This window comes from Aricia agestis, chromosome 5, assembly GCF_905147365.1.
Source record: "Aricia agestis chromosome 5, ilAriAges1.1, whole genome shotgun sequence".
Lineage (NCBI taxonomy): Eukaryota > Metazoa > Arthropoda > Insecta > Lepidoptera > Lycaenidae > Aricia > Aricia agestis.
In genome coordinates, this window is record NC_056410.1 from 17,683,156 (window position 1) to 17,705,639 (window position 22,484).

At 35.6% G+C, this 22,484-nt stretch overlaps 1 protein-coding gene across 2 annotated transcripts; it reads right to left on the minus strand.

Moving 5' to 3' along the window:
• Positions 1–368: 368 nt before the first annotated feature.
• LOC121727092 (protein artichoke-like) lies at positions 369–5,947 on the minus strand. 2 transcript variants are annotated; one of them, XM_042114768.1, is made up of 5 exons: positions 5,777–5,947; positions 4,992–5,207; positions 1,791–4,925; positions 1,464–1,720; positions 369–1,370 (listed from the first exon to the last, which is right to left on the minus strand). In XM_042114768.1, exons 2-5 carry the CDS (start codon positions 5,146–5,148, stop codon positions 801–803), a joined length of 4,119 nt encoding a protein of 1,372 aa, XP_041970702.1. In that variant the 5' UTR covers positions 5,149–5,207; positions 5,777–5,947; the 3' UTR covers positions 369–800. The 2 variants fall into 2 exon arrangements, with proteins under 2 accessions (XP_041970702.1, XP_041970703.1); XM_042114769.1 differs by having other exon boundaries at positions 376–1,370; positions 4,788–4,925.
• Between the last annotated feature and the right edge of the window lie 16,537 nt (positions 5,948–22,484).

Genomic DNA, 22,484 nt, shown 5'->3' on the forward strand with positions numbered 1-22,484 from the left:
TGACGATCCAATCTTAATCGCAAAAATCTTGTATCATAACGATAAAATAATTATAGGGTATTTTAATGTTGGATGTCGTTTCATCATTCTAAATTACGTCTTTATCTTTTCTATTATTTGTATGTAGTAGAATCTTTGCAAAAGACTACATGAAGTTTGTAGAATATTCGAAGAGATTTGACAAAGCCAAGGCATTAAGTTGATTGAACTATTTGCTTCCTATATAATATTATGTTTTTTCACATAAAATCTCACACCTATAATTTTCCTCAGTGACTTACAGTGACTTACATTTAAGAAAATTAAGATAAATAAAACAAAAGTAATTATAATATAACTATTTATTTTTCTTTTTTCTATGTCTAATATAAAAATCTCTTTTCATATAAATATAACAACTACATAATTCTATTGACTACTTTTCATAATTCAGCCACCAAACAAAAGCATTATTTTTTATTCAGCATTCTATTTATTTAAACTGACTTTTAAGGATTGAATAAAATGTAAATTTGGAAGCGAAATGATTTTGCATTCGTCAAATAGATACAATATTGAATATCAATACAATGGCAAATGACAACACATAAAAATATATTATAAATGTTGGGGCATCCTTTCGCTTCCAATTTCTGTTACACTAAAACTTTTTTTTTTTTGCTTTGTGAAATACATTTAATATTGTGATCAACAATTTTAAAAGTCTAGTTATTCTATCATATTTTGGTGCAAGCGTTTTAATTATCAAATTAGCTACACTATCTACAGAGCTTCAAACGACTTTCACTAAACTGAGCAATTTATTTATTTTCTACTATCGATGTATTCCGATTTTTAGTAATTCCTAAAAGAATGTTATCAGTTGAGGCTGTCGTCGAGTTCAAAATATCTTCTTTGCTATGTACGGAATGGTAATCGTTCATTTCGGACCACGCTGGGTCTGACTTTTCTATTCTCTTTCGCTCTTTGAACTTAGTATACAACAAAACTGAAACCATAACAAAGAAAACAACAAAACCTAGGCAGCACCCAACGATCAAACCAGTTCTACGATTAAAAATGGAAGAATGTTTTGTATCTTTGCTAGATTTCTTCTTTATGGTCGATGCTTTTCTGAGTGTGTCGAATGTGATACATTCACTAGATGGAGACTGTGCAATGAGAGTAGCAGCGAAGTTACGATCTAATTTAGTCGTGGTATTTGTTGCAGAGTCGTTGAAATTCTTCTGTTGAAATAGTTCCTCTATTTCATCCATGTTGGGAGTGAATTCATCGTTTATGGTGAGCAAGCATACCACATAGTTATTATTCGGTTTTAAATCAAATATCTTTGTAGACAGTTCACTCTTTTCAATGTATTTAAAATGTACCTACAACAAAGGTATCAGTATCAAAACAGATAGTATTTAGACAAACATAAAGTTAAATTTTTAAAATTGATTTTAAAAATTTAACTACTTTACCTTTGTATCTTTCGCATCATCGTAGTAAAGAATCTGTAATGCTTTGATTGCTGTACGGTTTCTGATGAACCAAGACACAGACACGGAGTTATCGTTGTGTTTGTCGACGGAGAGTTGAGCTATTATTGGAAAATTACATTTATCTTTCGGGTACTCATCGTTGAAGCAGAGAACTGAATGTGGCTTGATTATTTTTGGATGATCTTGTATCCAGGTCCAAGTGTTATTTTTTTGACATCGACACTCAATCACATTTCCTGAAAAATATTATTCTTGTAAGAAAATAGGAATTGTATTCTTTTCTATATCTATATGAATAAATAGTACCTTTTATGGATATATCTTGTATATGATTTTCTACTGATGATAACAGCTCTATGGGTATCGTTTGGATTTTATTGTAGCCCAAATCAATTTGAATAATTTTATCTAGATTTTTGAAGGATGTCGCCGATATGTATTTAATATTATTGTGAGCCAAATATAAAACTGTTAATTCCTTTAAATGTATAAAGTGCTCACTGAGAATGTTTTGTAGTTTGTTTTGTGCAAGGTCTAATAGTTTTAAGCTACCTAAATCTTCATCGAACGATTCCATTGATTCAATGTTGTTATTTGAAAGGCAAAGAGTATTAAGTTTGATAAGACCTCGAAAATTACTTGCTTTTAAATGTGTTATTCTATTAAAGCTAATGTCGATATTTTCTAGTAAGGATAGTTTTGAAAATGGACTGACTGACATGCGGCGTATTTTATTATATTTTAAGTACAAGTGCTGCAAATTTCTGAAATTTTCAAACGTCGTATCTTCTATGTAAGTTAGATTAGTATAGGAAATATGAAGTTCGTATAAACTTGACGTCACTGTGTTTGTATTTATATTAGTGTTGGTTGGCCATATTGTCGCGGGATTTTTGCTAAGATCTATATTCATGAGTGATATTCCGGCATTTTTGTGGATAAGCATAAAATCAAAGTGTACAATTTCGTTATAAGAGATATTGATATTTTGGACGTTTGGAAATGTTTCAAAAATAAATACAGGTAAATACGTTAACCTATTGTAACTGATGTCGAAAGATATGAGAGATTTAAAAGATATTTTCTTACCACAAGTTATGCTTGTTATTTCATTTTTTCTTAAAATTAACGTCTTTAATTTATTAAGCTTTTCGAAACCACTTAATTCTATTTTTGGTAACAAATTTTCCGAGACATCTATAGTCTCTATGAAAGTAAAGTTATGAAATGTACTATACGGAACGACGTCTAAGAAATTATTACTGATATTAAAATCTGAAATTGAATTATATAGACCGAACGATGTAGCTGGAAAATTGTTCATTATGTTCTGAGCTAAGTTTAGTTTATGTAAGTTTTTGTTGTTTGCAAAAGTTCCTTCCACGATTTGATCTATGTTACAATGTTCCAAATATAGTACTTCTAAAAGTGGGAGTTGTGTGAATGTGTCCACCGGTAAATAATCCAGTATATTGTAGGACAATGTCAAAAATTTTAATCCTGGTATATCGAGAGTTAAAAAATCTGTTGACTTTAACGAGTTGTTCTTTAGCGAAAGAGATTTAAGATTAGTTAAGCCTTCAAATGTACCATTTTCTATACGTTCTACTCCACAACTGTCTATGTACAAAGAACTCAACGGCAGGCCATGTTTGAAAATATTTTTGTACAAGATTTTCAAGCGGTTGAAAGATAGGTTTATAGTTCTAAGTTTCTTCAAAGTATCGTATGCCATATCAAAAATAAATTCTATATTATTATAAGAAATATCGAGTTCTTCTAATTCAGTGAGACCAAAAAAAGTATAACTCGTAATATTCCTAAGTGAATTGTATTGCAAATACAAGTACCGAGCTGAGTTAAGGCGTTGGAATGAGAAATCTTCAATGACGGATATTTCATTATGAGGCAGTTCTAGTCGCGTGAGGAACGTCAAGTTGTTAAAAGTTTTCTTTGTTATAAACTTGACCTGATTATTGTTCAAACTTAGCTGTTGTAATTTAATATGATATTCTAGCATGATATTATTGACCGATGTCAAACGATTAAAGCTGAGGTATAGTAAGTGTAAATTCGAATTAATTTTTGGAAGAACTTCATTTAGGTCTAATAGGTTATTATTGTTCAATGATATATATTTTAAATGTCTCATTTTTACAAAAGTTCCGGGCTCTATATGTGCGATTTGGTTATGGTTTAAATAAATTTCTTCAGCTTTTATGACATTACGAAATACTTGTCGCGTTAAATGATTGAGCTTATTGTTATTTAGCCTAACATATTTTAGGTTAACGAGGGTGGCGAATGTTTCATTGTTTAATTTACTAAAATAATTATTGTCTAGTCTTAATTTTGTTAAATTTTTATTCCTATTAAACGTATTATGTGGCACGTCATCCAAATAGTTAAAATCCAATTGTAACTCTTCTAAATTTACTAAATCACTAAAGCTCTCACTATGAATGGCGTTGATGCAGTTTTTATCTAAATGTATAACACTAATTTTACTAGAATTTATAAAAGAATCTATTGGCACTTCGAGTATGTTATTGCTACTTAACATTATTTTTGTCAATGACGGCATGTTACAAAGCAGTCCATGAATGTGATGAATATGATTATGACTTAAATCTATGAATTCTAACATTTTATTATTCTGAAAGAGGTTAGTGTTGAGAATTTTTATCCTATTGTGACTCAAATCTAGCGACCGTAGATTTATCAACGAATAAAAAGCGCGATAATGAATATTGTTAATGAAATTAAAATGAAAAGATAAAACTCGTAGGGACGGACTAAATTTAAGGCAGTCTTCCGAAATAAATACGAAATTATTCGAGTTCAAGTCTAAGGACTCTAAAAGCAAGGGACCCGTGATGTCATCGTTTGGCAATGAATATATTTCGTTCCAGGAGAGGCGCAATGAACGAAGTTGTTTTAAATCGGCAATAGAACTAACGGGAAATGAGGTTAGATTATTTTCACTTAAGTCAATTTCAAACAATGAGCTCTCTAAGCCTGCAAACGCCGTGTCCGAAATATGTCTTATTAAATTTCCTTTTAAATTTAATTTTACTAGGGGCAGGCCGTAAAAGCTGTAACTTGAAATTTCTTCGACGTAGTTTGAGGCTATCTCGACAGATGTAAGCTCGAGGAGGCCAGCTAAAGCTTTTTGCGGTATGAATTTAATTTTGCTCGAAATAATGCTTAACGTCTCGAGGCACTTTCTCAGCGGCATGAACGTCTCGTCATCGATCGTTTTTATGCTCGTTCTCGATATATGTATATGCTTAATGCAAGCACCTTGTGGTATAAAATGTGGTCCCAAAGCATCTTCACTGTCATCTAGATCATAAATAGATAAAGTATGTACATTCGTAATACTCTTGAGGGCATATTTTATATCTTTTACGGATCTATCTTGGCAATCTAGGTAAACGGCTGCAACAAAAATAAAAGTTTAGTACATTTTATACTCGAGTTTTAAACTATGGTGGCGCGACATACCATTTTCGAAGTTGTAGCAGGAGCACGCGTTCTTCAGAATTTCGTTACAGTCCAGGGTATTTTGAGCTCGAAAAACCGGGGGTAGAACCAGTAGTAATGAAAAAATATGAATGACGTCATGATTCGATCTTGTCTTGAAACGGAGAGGTATTTTCATAATTGCATCATTGAGCGTTGGGGTCCTTCCATATTACTCCGGTTACATTTTGTACGAATCTAAAACAAAAACTATTATTTAATCACCGAAGTACATGCGAAATCGTTAAAAAGTCGCCTGATTATTTAACCTCCACTCGAAAAACACGAGTGCGTGTCGGAAAGTTCGCGGAAATTACACTGTTCATTACACGTACATTGTACAAGTCGGTCATTAAAATGAAAATATTATGAGCTAGCTGTTATACATAATAAATGAAATAATTAACATTAACCACGAAATATCTAAGGAATAAATTGATAATACTATATGCACAAATAAATTTCTTAAATCCCTGTGCCAATATAAAATCTATAAAGATAAACGTGTTCTAATAAACTAGCACCAACAAAAAGCGGAGAAACTGGCAACGCACCGAGTCCCCGTGAGTAATGTATCACATTACGTAAAATTAAATTTATTCCCTTCCACTGAAGTCACAAACATTAAAGCTCTTTGCGCGCTTTAAACATTTTCTCCTCTGAATTCGTATTTTTTGTTCGTACACATCAATAAAATCTACTAAAAACAACTTTATAAGCCACATTATGTCACATAATATCACAATATTTAGCTAAGTAGTACTTACAATAATCACAGCCGGTATCCGCAGTTTGGGTTCATTTTGCGTGGCCCCACTGCGCCTGTTTCGGTACTCGGGTACACGGGTATCGAGTATCGGTTATCGAGTATCGAGTATTAGGGTATTTATGATTTAATACGGGCGAAACGCCTGGGGTCATTAGAGCTCGGCGCGAGACTGCCGCGGCGGCGCGCGCGGGTCACTGCCGTTGTTGCGGTGCTCCCGACCTAGTACTATTATATTTTTATGACGAATCGGATTTTTCGAATTTTCGTAACTCCAAGTCTCCAAGTTTATTGATTGCTTTGTTCTTATGCAACACTTTGAATTAAACTTGAATAAGAGTGAAAGTTGTATCTTCGTACGAATTATAACTTTGTTGTTAAGCTTGATTACGCTTGATTAAAGGTGAAATTTTTAAAACTTTAAAATACTGTAAACAAACATTTTATCTTAACCCATGAATCCCCAAGCGGCACCCGGCATAACAATTGAAAATCTATTGTGCCTGCGATTCCCACGATCGAGGTATTAAAAAACTAATAAAACCTAAAATACACCTTTTCAGACAGACTTTTCTTATGTTTTAGACAGACTTTCGTTACAAACTTAAGAGGTATCAGACAAATTATCTAGGTCACTTCCCATTTCGAGTCAGATCGGGGAATTCTTATGTTTTTGGCAGTGATGCAATGACCTGGAACGCCTAAGCGCTAGTTTCGATTGGAAGAAATTGGGTCACTCATATTTCATAAGCCTTTAATTTTTTAATTTTTTAAATTTTTTTTTTAACATGGGGAAATGCTTTACGCATCCCCGGCAAATTGGGGATATCGGCCGGGGTATGTGGGACTCCTGCTACCCACTAAAACCCCATGGTGTTCCACTCATCGCTTAAGGCAGAGTTTCGGGTACGATAGAACCTACCGCAAATATTTCATAAGCCTAGGATTATCAGAATGTATGGTTCTGAAAAAAAATCCTTTTTACTATGCCACCTATGACCATTAAAATAATATACTTAGTGTAGGCTTTCTTCAGTTATATTAAATACTATGTTTAATTAATATTATTTTATATGTTTTAATTGTTATTAGTATATTGTAAATCGTCATTTGTTCGTAGTCAAATACTCTCCTTTTACGATTGTTGTTTTTCGTTGATGCCGCGTTTACCACTAAGAGGAAACAAAATAATTGTAATTAATAAAAATTATAAACTTGATTTTTTCAGGCCTTATAAATTTACAAGTTTTTATATTAAATATAGCCCGCATTTCCCTTGTGGATCGCGTAGTTTCCGCAATAAAAACTACTCAATTTCCTTTCCCAGGACTCGTTATATCAATATTAGATGTGCCGACTAGTCGGTAAAGCCGACTATCCGGCCACTTTTGTAATCGGCGACTAGTCGGCGAATACTCGGCAAAAAGCGCCGACTATCCGGCTTATTACTTTTTATTTTTGCTTTAATTAATAAAATTACATTAATAGAAAAACCTTGGTTATTTATAATGTGTTCATATCACACTTCATAAGTCTTACACATTATAAAATTATGAAGTGTTTCTGAAATAACTTGCTAGCAAATATTTTTTTTTAATATTAAATTATAGTTTTTTACAACAAATTAGGTATTATTAGATCAAGATTGCGTGTAGTTATATGAGAAATTTCCTCAAAACCATTAATTGTACCATAAAATAATCGGCCAAGTGCGAGTCGGGCTCGCGCACGAAGGGTTCCGTATCATTAAAGAGCAAAATTAGGCCAAAAATTGTGTTTTTTGTATGGGAAAAAGTAAGTGGGGCCCTTAATTTTTTATTTTATTATTCTTGTTAAATATTAACGTACACATATAACTAAGGACTTTGAGGAAAATTCAAGTACCTACCTGTTGCCATTATTGATATAGAGCAAAGGTAAAAAAAATCACGTTTGTTGTATGGGAGCTCCCCTTAAATATTAATTTTTATTTTGTTTTTAGTATTTGTTGTTATAGCGGCAACATAATATATACATAATCTGTAAAAAATCAACTCTCTAGCTATTACAGTTCTTGAGTTACAGCCTAGAGATAGACAGACAGACGGACAGACATCGATGTCTCGAACTTCGTTCATCTAAAAAATTGCGACTCCTCTGTCCTCCTCATAATTCCAGTATTGTCCACTCCTCATTTTATGTACAGTCCATTCTCCTTTGGAACGCCCTCCCCCTAGAAATCAGGATGTCCCCTAATAAAAATATTTTTAAACGCAGAGTTCGACAATTATATTTAAAATCAATTGAATGAATAATAATTATGATTTGTTACGTAGTATATGACATTCTCTTTGTACGATTTATGATAAATTGGAATTCATATTTGACAATATAATTTTTTTTTCTCATTGATACATAAAGCTTTGCAATGACATACTTTATGTAGGTATATATTCTATAGTTTATGAATATTATATCTATTTATATTATATAATATGTATATTATTGTTTATGTATGTTTATTATAATTAAACTTATATAAGTAAATATAGTTTTATTTATTATTTATATGTATATGTATGTATATATATATATATATATATATATATATATATATATATATATATATATATATATACATAAATCCATTTATTTTATCGTTAATCCTTTGTGTCTCATTACCACGAATGCGCCTGTATTATACATTCTCAGTATCACCCTAAGGTTGGTTGGTAGAGAATGCCACAAGGCATTAAGCCCGCCTTTGTAAATTTGCATAAAGTGTTAATAAATAAATAAATAAATAAATAATAGGGTCCCGTTTTTACCCTTTGGGTACGGAACCCTATAAAGTAACGTACGCGAATTACCATGATCGGCTTGGCCGACTAGTCGGCAGATTGGTCGGCCAAATTCATGATCGGCGCATCTCTAATCAATATTGTCATCGGTAGACAGAAGAGGTAACATACAGATAAGTACACTCTCAAAATAATAACCTAAAAATATACAATATATAGTTTAATCTATGTTCACAAGTATCCGTTCACAAATCACAAGTATCCATTGTGTCAACTCACTAGTTTTTCATACGAGTATATTGTTTCAACTTTTATTGATTTTCATTTCACCTTAGCACAGTTTCTAAATTCGAGGTCAATTAATATTTCAAGTGTTCAGCTGTTTTTGCCTTGGATTTTATATGAGAGTGGTCCTTATATCGTTCACATAGAGGTCATGTTGGAGGTAAAATTATTCCAAACGGACCATTGCGGGCTAATTGGGCTAAATTGTTCATGAAACTTTCTGAGTTCTGACGGCTTCTGCTACCCTAATAACTACGTTATAGTTCTACTATACTGTACTCGGTGAAACATGGCGGTAGCGGTCATTGACTCCCTGTCAGAAACTTGTCATTTTCTATACAAAGCCGCGATTGACAATGAAGTGTCAGATGTTGTCGATCGCGGCTTTGTATAGAAAATGATAAGTTTTTGACAGGGAGCCAATGAGCACTACCGCCATGTTTCGCCGAGTACAGTAATAATAATAAATCTTACATAAATTCCACATTTTTTTGTTTACAAATCATTTTTCAGCGGCCGTGCAGCCGCAACAATATTGGTGCGGAACTGTTTCAACACGAGAATGATTTTTCGGAATTTTCGGTGGTAAGACAAAGAAGAACACTCTAAAAATACACTGCAACACACATTGTAAGGCCAATCGCGCCAATGCGGATAGTAGCTAATTATTCTAAGTTAAAAAATCATATTATCTTCTCTTCCATACAAGTATGAAGAACATAATATCATGATTTGACCAAGGATTAACTTCTTAACCCGTTTGGTTCAAGTTGGTCTCACGAAATGTAATACATGATACTATTCCAGGCGGAAAAGAACCATCAACTTGTAACTTAGCTAACAATATTTCTTCAATTTGAATAAATTCCTACAAGAAAAAATAAATTTTAAATTGAAAAGGAGTTCCAAGTTCTATTTCCTGCAATTCTACGGCGAATTAACAAACGACTTTCCTGAAAGATGTCAGTGTATTGATAGCTGAATGTTTAATCTTGTTTGTTTTCCGAGTTCCATCCCCAAACGGCTACGTTGCTTTAAAGCCGACTGTACACATTGGGCCAATGCATTGAGCCAGCGCAATGGGCCAACGTATACTTATCTGCAGGTCCCGGTCTAAGAGGGCATTTGCCCAGAGCGGCAAAACATTAGCGGCAAAACTTATTATTTAGACTTATTGCTATTCCTAGCTACGAGTATTAGCAATCCACCACCCAAATTTTATAATTTTATCTTCCAACCTACTTTTGGTTGGATAGTGGAAATATTTAAGTATTTTATCCGGACCGCCCACCCCTTATGTGCGGACCGAGCATGTTCGAAGATGAACTTCGTTAAAAATTAATTTCGGTCTCGACGATGTCTCGATATACTAATGATCATGTAGCAACAAAAATCGACACTTTTCTCATTGATACAAACTACGAATAAAAACCGGCCAAGTGCGAGTTGGACTCGCCCATGACGGGTTCCGCAGCAACAATAAGGTTTATTTTTTATGAAAGCAGTCGGGTAGTTAAAAGGTTTGTGATTTATTTTTATGTTTCAGTTTATTTAATGAAAGTTAATTTAAGGTTTACCATTTATGACGTATAAAAAAACTACTAGTTAGATCTCGTTCAAACCAATTTTCATTGGTAGTTTTTATAGTAATGTATATCATATATTTTTTTAGACTTATCATGCCCCTACTTTAGAAGTTAGAGGGGGGGGACACACATATTTTACCACTTTGGAAGAGTCTCTCTTGCAAACTATTCAGGTTAGAAAAAAATGATGTTAGAAACCTGAATATGATTTTTTAAGACCTATCCATAGATACCCCACACGCATAGCTTAGATGAAAAAAAAATTGTTTCAATTGTACCTATGGGGACCCCTAAAATTTTTAATAATTTTTGCATGAATGGAGGCTTTAGGGGCGGAAAAATTATTTGAAATAAAAATAAACTATGTATGTATATGCCAGGTGATGAAGTAGATAAATTACTTTTTTTTTTTGTTTTTTGTTACAACATTATTTTAATTGATTCAACAAAAGGTTTGTTCAAATTATAAGGGAAAAGATGAGCAAAATAATACGTCCGTATGTTACAAAATGTTAGTTATCGTGTTCTTCAACACACGTCTTCAATTACGTACGTATAGTAAAAATACGCGTAGCTTCTAGACTCAATGTATAGATCTTGGATCTATACTTATAGGATATAGGATCTTGAGAAAAAGTATTTTTATTCTGTGTACGTAAAAAGAACTGGTAGGTTTACAAATTATATGTAAGTAGGTACGATTCCATTAGCCTAAATTCGAAATTTTCTCACAAGAAAGAAACAAGACTCTGACCTAATTGAGCCAACCCAAAAACTTAGTAAAGGACACTTATCTTATTTCGAAGTGGGTGCAGATAAATTCTCCCACATTTAAGTAAGTACCTAATTTTCAGCCAATAACTCTTAGGCCCGTATTTTTAGTCAGTACTTAAGAAGCGCCTTGGCCTCAAGACACGTTTCAGGCTCTGTGATTGGTTGGCTGTCAAAATTTGGACCAATCACAGAGGCGAACCGCGTCTTGAGGCCGAGGCGCTTCTTAAGTACTGACCAAAAATACGGGCCTTAGACTGTATAGGAGAAATGGGGTAAGTAAAACCACAGAATAAATAAAAGTACAAGGTAAAACTTTAATGCGAGATTCATTTTATTCAGTAATATCGTTTTAGGATTGTTATTTTAGTTTTGATAACAATTATATTATTATTGTGCTTATAATTATAAAAATAGTGATGAGCTATTGGGAGTGTTTACTAAGATAATTATTGCCATTGCAAAAGTAAATTGCAGATATCAGTAGGTAAAAAGTGCTCTAATCACTAAGAGTATGTCACATCGCAAGACGATCTTGCTTTTAATATAAATTGGATTACATTCAAATTCTTTCATTTTCAATGCAACAGTAATATGATTTGGAAGAATTCAAAGAATTCACTTAAAACAACAATTGATATGTACGCGTCGTCACGGCTTCAGCATTAAAGAGGTGCTACGTGGCATAAATTTTCCCCTGGGTTTGTATATTAAGTGAGGTTTTATTTGTTTTGTCACGCACTACTAAAGACCCTTTCTGCGCCTATTTAGACTGGAGCACTCCGATAATCCTTCGAACACGTGATCAATCGGTGCTCGAGAAGACATGAGTGGTAGAACCAGATAAGTAACGGTTAAAAAATTTGTTGCATAGATGAAGGCTTTAGGGCGGAAAAAATATTTGAAATTATATTTACATAACAGCCTATTTAGCGTGGAGCACCAAGATAATCCTCCGAACACGTGATGAATGGGTGCTCGAAGGACGTGACTGGAAGAACCAGCCCCCGTAGACAAGAGGCAAAACGCTAACGCTAACGCTAGCGCTACAAGATGTATGGATTTGACATTAGTATTCGCTAGCGAAGCGATGACTTATGTCAAATCGCATACTTTTGTAGCGCTAGCGTTAGCGTTAGCGCTTTGCCACTTGTCTACAGGCCCTGATAAGTAACGGTTAAAAAATTGCCGTTTTTTTTACTTTTGTAGGTTTTAGGGCTGGAAAAATGTTTGGAAAAAAAACTGTGGATTTTATAAGTAGCCAGATACATTAGCCAGATGATGAAGTAGATAATTTACAAGGTTTGTTCAAATTATAGAGAAAAAACGAGTAGTTGTCCTGATGTTAAAAAATGTTAAGTAGTTGTGTGGTTCTTCCACTCGCATCTTCGATTATTTATGCATTACGCAACTTCGTCAATTCTTTCTTTGCCCGTTTCAATTGGATCACATTTCATTCGTTAATGTCTACTAACGAAGGAGATGTGCTATTTTAACTATAACTAATATTATTATGGCGGCTTAAAATGTTTCTGTTCTGCTTTTTCATGTTCAGCGAAAAGGTTCAAAGCAAAAACCTTTGCCTGTATTAAGAAAGCATCGTGACGATGGTTTTTAAAATGAAAGGTATAAAGTTTTTTTTTGTGTAAAAAATCAGGATTGCTTTTTAAAATGCTATATTATGAAAATGAAAAGTTTGCTAACGGTTGGAAACCCTAAAAACCAGCGTGAAAAAATTTCCATGGGTTTTAATAAAAAAAAGTAACTCCAAGCCTGCACTGACACAAATAGGAATAATTAATTTTCATATAATAAAGCACTGATTTACTACTAATACAAAAGAGCCAAAAACAATTACTATCTATTCCATCAGCTTAAATACAAAATGAAATTCGTCGCCTAAAAATAAACGTGCACAAAATATAGTTAATTAATATTTGCATTCGGAATTGCAACTAGTTAATTTGTTTATGGGTATACAATTGGGCCGTGGTTTTCCGTAGGTAAACATAAATTTAACGACTTTGAAAGTAAAGATAAGCCATAAAAAAATTGCGTAACTAGAAAAGTTAACAGCTGCACGCCACAATTTATTATTTTTATCCTATTTAACGCAGTTTTGATTAGGTTTCCTTGCAGTCGCCGTACAATATTGCTACAAAGCCCATAAAATGTCCAACCTGTTTCAAATTCGTTCTGATTGGTAAAAACTTAAAAATGTATTAATAAGGGTGGGTTGCACTAATTATTTTAAATAAAACTTTTACTTTAACTGTAACGAAATGTCAAATGAACTGTCAAATCTCTAGTAAAAGTCAATAGACGTTATATTAGACGATAACTTTAACCTTAACTATAACAACGCCTCTGGTGCAACCCACCCTAACTGACGTTTGATTAACAGTTATAAGAATAAGTTTTTGTTTAAGAATGAAATCGATCAAGAGTCAAGACAGGCTTCTATTAACAATCTTGTAATTTAAATAACATAGTAGAATTATTAATAGGTAGAACGATTCATTCTTGCATATAATATTTAGTCATTGGGGCACACACATTGCAGCCACCATAACGTGTAGTTCTTACTCGTCCTTACAATGATATATATAAAATATCTAAATAAAATGCTTACGCCGCGTTGAACCATTTCGCATTTTATTTACTCAACATATTCTGATGTGGTTAGCGGCGTAACCGATCATTCGATTGCTTTGCGGCTCACTGGATCAGTTACGCGGTTTATTCGTTTTGCGTATTACAGAAATTGCTAGTTGGCTAAATGTTGGATCATCCATAAACACGTAAACTGCTGCGATATTTGAATGTAGATTTCTGTACCCAAAATCTACTACTAATAATAGCTCCCACACCGGTTTCGGTGACGGTGGCCGGTTTCATTGAAACCAGGCCAGTTACGCAGGAGTAATTTTATACTGCCCAAGTGTGTGCGCAGTACACAAGAGTACTCTTTATTCCTTTACTCTCATAACCCAGTGGGACGGAAGACCGACACGACTGGCGAGAGATCAGGCGCAGGACCGACTTTTTACATGCCCATCCGACGCATGGATCATCTTACTTGTCAGACGATCAGGTGATCAGCCTGCATTGTCCTAACCAAACTTGGAAATAACATGACGTTTCCAACACGGGAATCGAACCCACGACCTCCGAGTTAAGAGCCGCGCTCTGTACCACTAGACCACGGAGGCGTTTAAACTACTAATGCACGTGTAATGAAATGTCAAGCCAACAGTCACGATTTGCCATAACATACCATTTTGCAGTTTTAAGACATAACATGACACGCGCAACTCCGTAGTATATCCTTTCCCAGCGGGGCTAAAATGGTCACATTTAGCAATTCCTCTCAATCAGTTCAGCAAATGAATTGTCAAAACTGTCAAACTGACAAATGTCAAATTAGTACGAATTACTAGAGTGCGACAAGGTTAAATTTGAACGTGGGCGGTGGCGCTGCTCGTAAAGGAGAACTGTCAAAAATGACGTTTTTGTATGACGGCAGCGTTAGTTCCTTTTTTCGACACGTTCATTTATAGACTTGTCGAGTTGTAAACATTGCAAGCAGACTAGCATTTTGCGATTTAAAAAAAAATCATATTATGATTTTTAGTGTGATTCTCCAAAGCGACCATTTTAGCCCCGCTGGTCTCAAAGTATCTCCGCTGCAGTTTTCGTCTCAGACGGGTCCAGGCTCCAGCGGCCCAGCACAAAGCGGAGGAGAAGGCACGGACGGGTTTTAGTGGGTACAGCTGCGGCCAACTTACTTCTCTCCTTCCCCTTCAGGATCTCCTTCCCCAGAGCCGCCAGGGAAGCTTATGTGCATTTCCCGTCTTAAAAAAAAGTACTCAAAGTATCTCCATGCCGAGTTTTAGCAAAATCGGTTCAGCGGTTTGAGCTTGAAGAGGTAACAGACAGACGGACAAACGGACAGACAGACACACTTTTGCACTTATATTATTAGTATGGATGGACTGAATGGAATAAGGAACCAAGCGAAATCGTGCTACCTAGGTAAATATTTCATTTAAAATGTAAGTGAGACGGTAGAATTATGTGGCAGATCATGACAGGGAGAAAAATATGGTTATCATGTGTAGGTACCAAAACAAAATACAGCGAACCAGAGATTAAGATTCACATGTTGGTAACCTCCAATATAAACAAAGTATCTAAAGTATAGTCCAATATAAAAAAAGAAAACAATCAACTTACACAATTTATGCGCACAAGTACTGGACAATATCCTTTTTATGAAAACCAATATTTACTCTTTTATTGCAGGAGTTATTCTCATAGAAGTTATTCTCAATAAATAACTCGAAACGATAACTTTATATGAGAAGCAATTAAGAATGAAGATTGTCCTTAATCATTTCTGTAGGTAAAATAAGAATAAGGATAAGTGAATAATGGATATAATTAATTACAATGTTGCTATTAGTCTCTGGCGCTTCGCTTTTCTTTTTATTGCTTATTAAATGGAGTCGATATTATTTATTATGTAGATAACGATCCTACGATCAGTGGAAAAAAGTAGAATCACTCATACTATCTGTAGGGGCGAGGACCCCTACACTACAACGTTGGGCAGAAAGGAAACTGGGGTTACCTGGTGGCTGAGGTAGCTGGGCAGATGAGCTGAGACGGGATGAGCTGATGTGGTCACACGACACTGTCACCTTCTATTTCACTGAGCTGAGATCGCGATTTACGGGAACGGCTAGCCGATATTTTTCGTTGTCAAACGTATGTCAAACGTATGACAGCTGACAGCGCAGACTCATGCGCAGTGTTGCCAACTGCCACATTCGTCGCGCTAAAGTTTGGCGCGAACACTATCTTTTTACCCCCACGCTCAGCACTATGATATTAAATTCTTCAGCAGTTTGAGCGTTAATAGCAAAACGAGTTGGACTATCTACAAGCTAATGTATAGGCCACGTTGCAGGTATATACGATTTATAAATTACTAGAGATCGCCCAATGGTCTAAATTCGACCTTAGTTTCAACGACAATAGGACTACTAGGTACCTATATTTTGCAAAAAAATATTGACTTTATCAATTTTTTTTAAACTCTTGTCTCTATGGGACTCAGCCACTGATCTCCATTATACATAATGGAGGTCAGTGGACTCAGCTGATCTCAGAATGGTCGTATAAGCATTGTCTAATAGTATATAAGATTCAATAAAAAAAACTATAATCCATTTTCAATTTGTCACTTTGTTGTCAACAGTTGTCAACACAACCATAAATAAAAGACTATAATTCGTATGTATAGGCTTGTCACTCAAAAATCTGTCATTCTTCCTAGTGTGTGTGTTGTAGTGTGTGTAATGTTTTATTTGTTAAAAATATGTATGATAAAAGCATAATTTCAAAATAATTAATATTATTTTGAAATTATGCTTATCGAGTGTTAGTAGTTTATATGGTGAAGGAGTGCATCGAGCTAATGCTCGATGCACTCCTTCACCATATAAATATATTATTATATGACTTACAATTATGTATGTTGATATTGTATATAATAATAAGTCACAAAATTGTAAACTTTATTTTAAAAAAAGACAAAAAAAGTGAGCCCCGTGCGAGTTTCTTACACCGCGCGCCGGTTCTTCTCGCCGGGTTAGTTCCCGAACCGGTGGTAGGCACCATGCAGGACTTTCTGAAATCATTTATTTCAAATTTATTCAGAACTAGCTGTTGCCCGCGACTTCGTCCGCGTCAGCAAAATGTGATAACAAAGATATTAATAAAAAAGAGAAAAAAATCCCCTTTAAGGTTCATTTATAAGAAAAGTGAAATAATATATCCTCCTCCTTTTCGGAAGTCGGTTAAAAAGTAGCCTAAGTTATTCCTTACTACATCAGCTATGTGCCTAAAAAAGTCCCGTCAAAATCGCTCCAGCCATTTCAGAGATTAGCCGGAACAAACAGACAGACAGACAGACATACATACAAAAATTGTAAAAAATGTTGTTTTGGTGTCTGTACCCTATATACATTAATATGCATTCAGTAAAAAACGGTTCTTTCAATATTACAAACAGACACTCCAATTTTATTTATATGTATGTATATAGATGTATAGATGGTGTCTGTACCCTATATACATTAATATTATGCATTTAGTAAAAAAACGGTTGTTTCAATATTACAAACAGACACTCCAATTCTATTTATATGTATAGATGAAAACAATTTTGATTTTGATTTACACGTCTAAATTTAGTAAGGTGTAGTGAGCCTTTTAGGCTGGATTTATATGCGTTCGCCTTTCGCTTAGTTAGCTACGCCGCGAGATCTTAAGCAATTATTTTATGTAAATGACAGCGTTCGCGCCGCCGCATGTACAATAAATCCCATAAACTTATAATATACTGATAAACCCAATCTTATGATTATGTCAACAGCTTATCATTTACTTGACATAGCCTGACCAAATGACTATACTTACGAATCAATTTCTCCAAAGCTAAAACTCCTTTTTGTTTCCTTGACCTTATTACTTGTTGTTATAAACAAGTACAATTATAAACATAAATAAACTAGTCACTTGAAGTTTATTTCTAAGTTTATTAGCTAACGTGATTGTGAAGCCAGTCCGGTCACGTTAGAGGTGTAATTTTACAAAAAGGGGTGATTGTAAAGTGGACCTTCTGCTCCGCGCTGGACGCGTCTTGCCCCTAAATGAGTTAACTTTTCCCATTTATACTCACATTATTCCTATTAACTTCGCCCGGGAAATTGCGCCTTAAAGATACGCCTAATTACAAACTACTTTTGCAGTTTTAAATTATGCGCGCTCTTTTGTTTAGCCTGTTTTAGTTTACATAATAATTATTGCTGGCTGTTTACGTTAGATGTTTCATAAGCAACATCTCTATGTTCGGGGAATTCATTTAGAACGGCACGAATGGGCCGGCTCGACCGGAGAAATACCATGGGCTCACAGAAAACCGGCGTGAAACAGCGCCTGCGTTGTGTTTCGCCGAGTGAGTGAGTTTACCGGAGTTCCAATTCCCTACCCTATTCCCTTCCCTACCCTCCCCTACCCTATTACCCTGTTCCCTCTTAAAAGGCTGGCACCGCACCCGCAGCTCCTCTGATGTTGCGAGTGTCCATGGGCGAAGGAAGTTGCTCACCATCAGATGACCCGTTTGCTCGTTTGCCTCCTTATTTTATATTTAAAAAAAAGAAAGCGGGAGCCATAAGCACGTTCTGTCACAGTAAAAACTCTTCTTTCTTAAGACTTTCCATACGAGAATAGTAATTAAATTTAGCGGTTTAAACGTGAAAAAACAACAGAAAGACAGAGAAACAAACGGACATACATAAATCGAAAACTGCAACTTTTTTCCCTTTATACCAAACCTGGTTATTATAAAAACATGAAGACAAGAAATACAATAAGCGACATATTGTGAGTCATAATACGTTTACATTTAAATAAATTTGCGTTACCAAAATAAAGGAAAGAATCACACAGTCAATTTCGACTTGTGCAAACATAAAGCTTAAGGAAATTCATACAGGTATTATACGTTTGAAGAAATTCAATGTTTAGCAATCTGACTAACAAAATTTGTATTTTCATGTAAAGCAAAATCAACTTTGCTTTGAATCACTATCCAATTTTCAGTTTAATATTATTAAGCTACTAGCTGTTGCCCGCGACTTCGTCCGCGTCAACATAGTATAATAACAAAGATGGATAGTCCGCTAACAAATATGAAAAAAGTAAAATATAAACTCCTCCTTTTTGGAATTCGGTTAAAAAGTAGCCTAAGTTACACCTTACCACATTAGCTATCTACCAAAAAAAGTCCCGGCAAAATAGCTCCAGCCGTTTCAGAGATTAGCCGGAACAAACAGACAGACAGACAGACACAGAGACAAAAATAGTAAAAAATGTTGTTTTGGTGTATGTATCGTATATAGATTCATATGCATGAAGTAAAAAACGGTTCTTTCAATATTACAAACAGACACTCCAATTTTATTTATATGTATAGATGTATAGATAACTTTAAGAAGGTACCTTAAATATAGCTTATTATTGTTTCTAAAACGCATCAGATGCATCAAGCATGATATTATTTTCTTCATAATGTATCGTGTTAAGAGGGCGTACACGTACAGTGCTAGCAAAAACCTTAGGTGTGAACGGTTACATCTGGTATAGGAGGTGAAAATGCCTGTGAAAAGTGAATTGTTAGGATGACGTTACACGCGTATGACGGTCGCAGAATTGTCAGAAATTTCATGGCATTCGGTTTCATCAAATAGCCACTTCATTAAAGTCGTGACATTTGCGAGCATAATTTTGTAAGTCGTGACTCGTGATTGTGAGTCGCAAAATTTCGATTGCGCCAAATATTCGCGCTCGCGTCGTCCGACCTTGAGTGACTGATGATAACACAATGTGGCGGTATTGACGCGGTCTGAAGGAAAGATGAACGGTAATCACGCCAATTCGTCACATTGGGACGAGGAATAGAGATTCCTCGACGTTACACACAACAATGAGCAACCAAAAACAACGAGCACTCACCAGATTTGCTGGAAGACGCCGTTGAGTGGGTTCAGTAGCTCCTCGATACGTCTGTTGGTTCTGTTGATGTCTGGGTAAATTCAGCTGGCCAGCTATCACGTTAGGATTTAGGATTCCAATGTCCACACACGATTCACCAGTAATTTTGATGGAAACTCGCGATCGCGGTAATGTGCAATTAATTAGATGCACGCGTTACAAAGTCTTGAGACGCTCTCGGCGAGAGGCGGAAAGCGAATATAGCGACTCCCGCGTCAAACAGCGTCACAGGATCGTGTCTCGCACGTCATTGGCTACTATCGTTGTGTGCGTTAACAGGTGACAAGTTGACGCGCGGTAAATATGAATTTTGAATTATTGTAGAAACGATACATTCCGCCCATCAAAATACCAACTGGGATTTTCTTAAACTGATAAAAGAAACGATAAAATATGAATAACTTACGGTACTAAGCTTAAACTGCTAAGTTGCTACTAAAACTAAGCGGTAATTGATTCTATTTGTCATTCCATAGGAAGAGGACACAATTTGACCAGGGGTCGTTTGAGCAAATGATCATGACGAGTTCGAATAGTTGCCACCCGAACTACTCCATCTGGTCCAGGATGTAGTGATACTACGCGTCCCAGCGGCCAGTGGAGAGGAGGTCGATTGGTATCTTTAATCAACACGATAGAATTTATTGTTAATGGTTTTGAATCTTTGGTCCATTTCGCTCGCTGAGTTAAGCCATGTAAGTACTCATGCCTCCAACGTTTCCAAAACTGCTGTTGATAAGATTGAATCAGTTGCCACCGGTTCAATCGATGAATTTTAACGTTAGTGTAATCTGGATCCGGAACTGTGGTTAAGGGTTCCAACGTTAAATAAAAACCGGCCAAGTGCGAGTCGGACTCGCGCACCGAGGGTTCCGACAGCTTAAAGGTATTATAGACCTGAGTATTTGGTATGAATTTCAATTTAATACCTCTACGCGTTTATGAGGAAATGGGTAGTAAGTTTAAAATTATTAAAAAAATATATATTATGTGATGTAACTAAAAATTTATGGTTTTCGTAATTTTTCCTTTATCTATGCTATAAGACGTTGCTTCGTACCAAATTTCAAGATTCTGAGTTCACGGGAAGCACCCTGTAGGTTTTGATTCCCTTGCAAGTGTCGAAAATTTGCGGCATAAACGGCTGTATCTTTTGATTGCGTTGGCTTAGAAGTTCGATTTTTTCACAGCTTCAAGGGACAGTAGACCTGAGTAATTGATATAAATTTCAGCTTCATACCTCCACGCGTTCCTGAGAAAAAGGGTCTTGACAGACGGACGGACGGACAGACGGACAACAAAGTGATCCTATAAGGGTTCCGTTTTTTCCTTTTGAGGTACGGAACCCTAAAAATGACCCGGGGTCAAAACGCTTAAATCGTTAGGATCCGAACTCAGTGGACACAAAGGTCTGGAATTCAAAACGGATTCGATTTGAGTAAAGAGCGTGGCAAGCTCTTCAAATGTCAAAGCTTGATCCCCAACGATACGATACAAATGTGATTTTGCGGCTTTAATTTGGATTTCCCATGCTCCTCCGAAATGGGGGGCAGAAGGGGGATTAAATTTAAAAGAAATTCGCTCTGCTTGCGAGGCTTGTTCTACATATGATGCGAGTTGTGCGCTCGCGCCTACGAAATTGGTACCGCAATCAGAATGGATTACGTTACATCGACCGCGGCGAGAAATGAATCGGCGCAATGCCGCGATAAAACCATCGGTCGATAAAGTAGATACTACTTCAAGATGCACGGCTTTTGTACTTAGGCACACGAACAAGCATAAATAGGCCTTATCTAGCTTAGCGCCCCTATGGGTACCTAATTTAATTCGAAAAGGCCCTCCGAAATCAACACCTACCTCTGAAAACGGTTTCGTTTGATTAACGCGAAAGGCAGGCAAATCACTCATAAACGGTTGTAAAGGTTTCGGGTTAAGACGATAACATCGTATACATTTCGAAAGTTGATTTCGAATTGCACGTTTTGCCGCAAATATCCAAAATTGTTGTAAAACTAAATAATGAGTCGTATTTAGACCTGGATGAAAGTTGTTTCGGTGAACAGATTCGATTACGGCTGTTGTAAGAACACACTTCCTTGGTAACAAGGCAGGGTGCTTATGTTCAAATTCTAGGCCTGAGTGAGCGAGACGTCCGCCCACCCTGAGAATACCTAAATTATCGATAAATGGACTCAGCTTTCGAAAACTTCGCGGTAATGATTTTCCATGTTTCAAGTTTGAAATTTCTAATGAAAAATAGCGATTTTGAAAATGTTTTACGATAATAAGTAGCGCACGATGACGCTCGACTTCGTTAATAAAATTAGTTTCGTACGATATGCCTGTGCGGCGCGCTTTATTAGCAAATCTAAAAATATAGGCTAGAATGCGACAAATTTTGTCAAGAGATGAATATTTCTCGAACATTTGATCGATAATGTACGGTTGTTGATCGGTATTGCTTTTGTCGATTACGAGAGCTACGCGACGTTGCTCAGATAAGACCACATCATTGTTAGCATGGGTCCTCGATATGTCCTCTGGCCAATGAGAAGGTGATTGGGACAGCCAGTGAGGCCCCGCCCACCATAGTGAATTATTCAATAGATCGCTGGGTAATTGGCCACGTGAACAGACGTCTCCGGGATTCGTAGCAGAAGGA

What these genes read in the sequence shown, in the direction of transcription:
- LOC121727092 (XM_042114768.1), bottom strand. Translation starts at nt 5,148, where the DNA reads ATGAAAATACCTCTCCGTTTCAAGACAAGATCGAATCATGACGTCATT. An exon ending in CTGCTACAACTTCGAAAATG is followed by an intron (nt 4,926 to 4,991) that starts GTATGTCGCGCC and finishes TTTTTGTTGCAG; the next exon opens with CCGTTTACCTAGATTGCCAA. An exon ending in ATGATGCGAAAGATACAAAG is followed by an intron (nt 1,371 to 1,463) that starts GTAAAGTAGTTA and finishes CCTTTGTTGTAG; the next exon opens with GTACATTTTAAATACATTGA.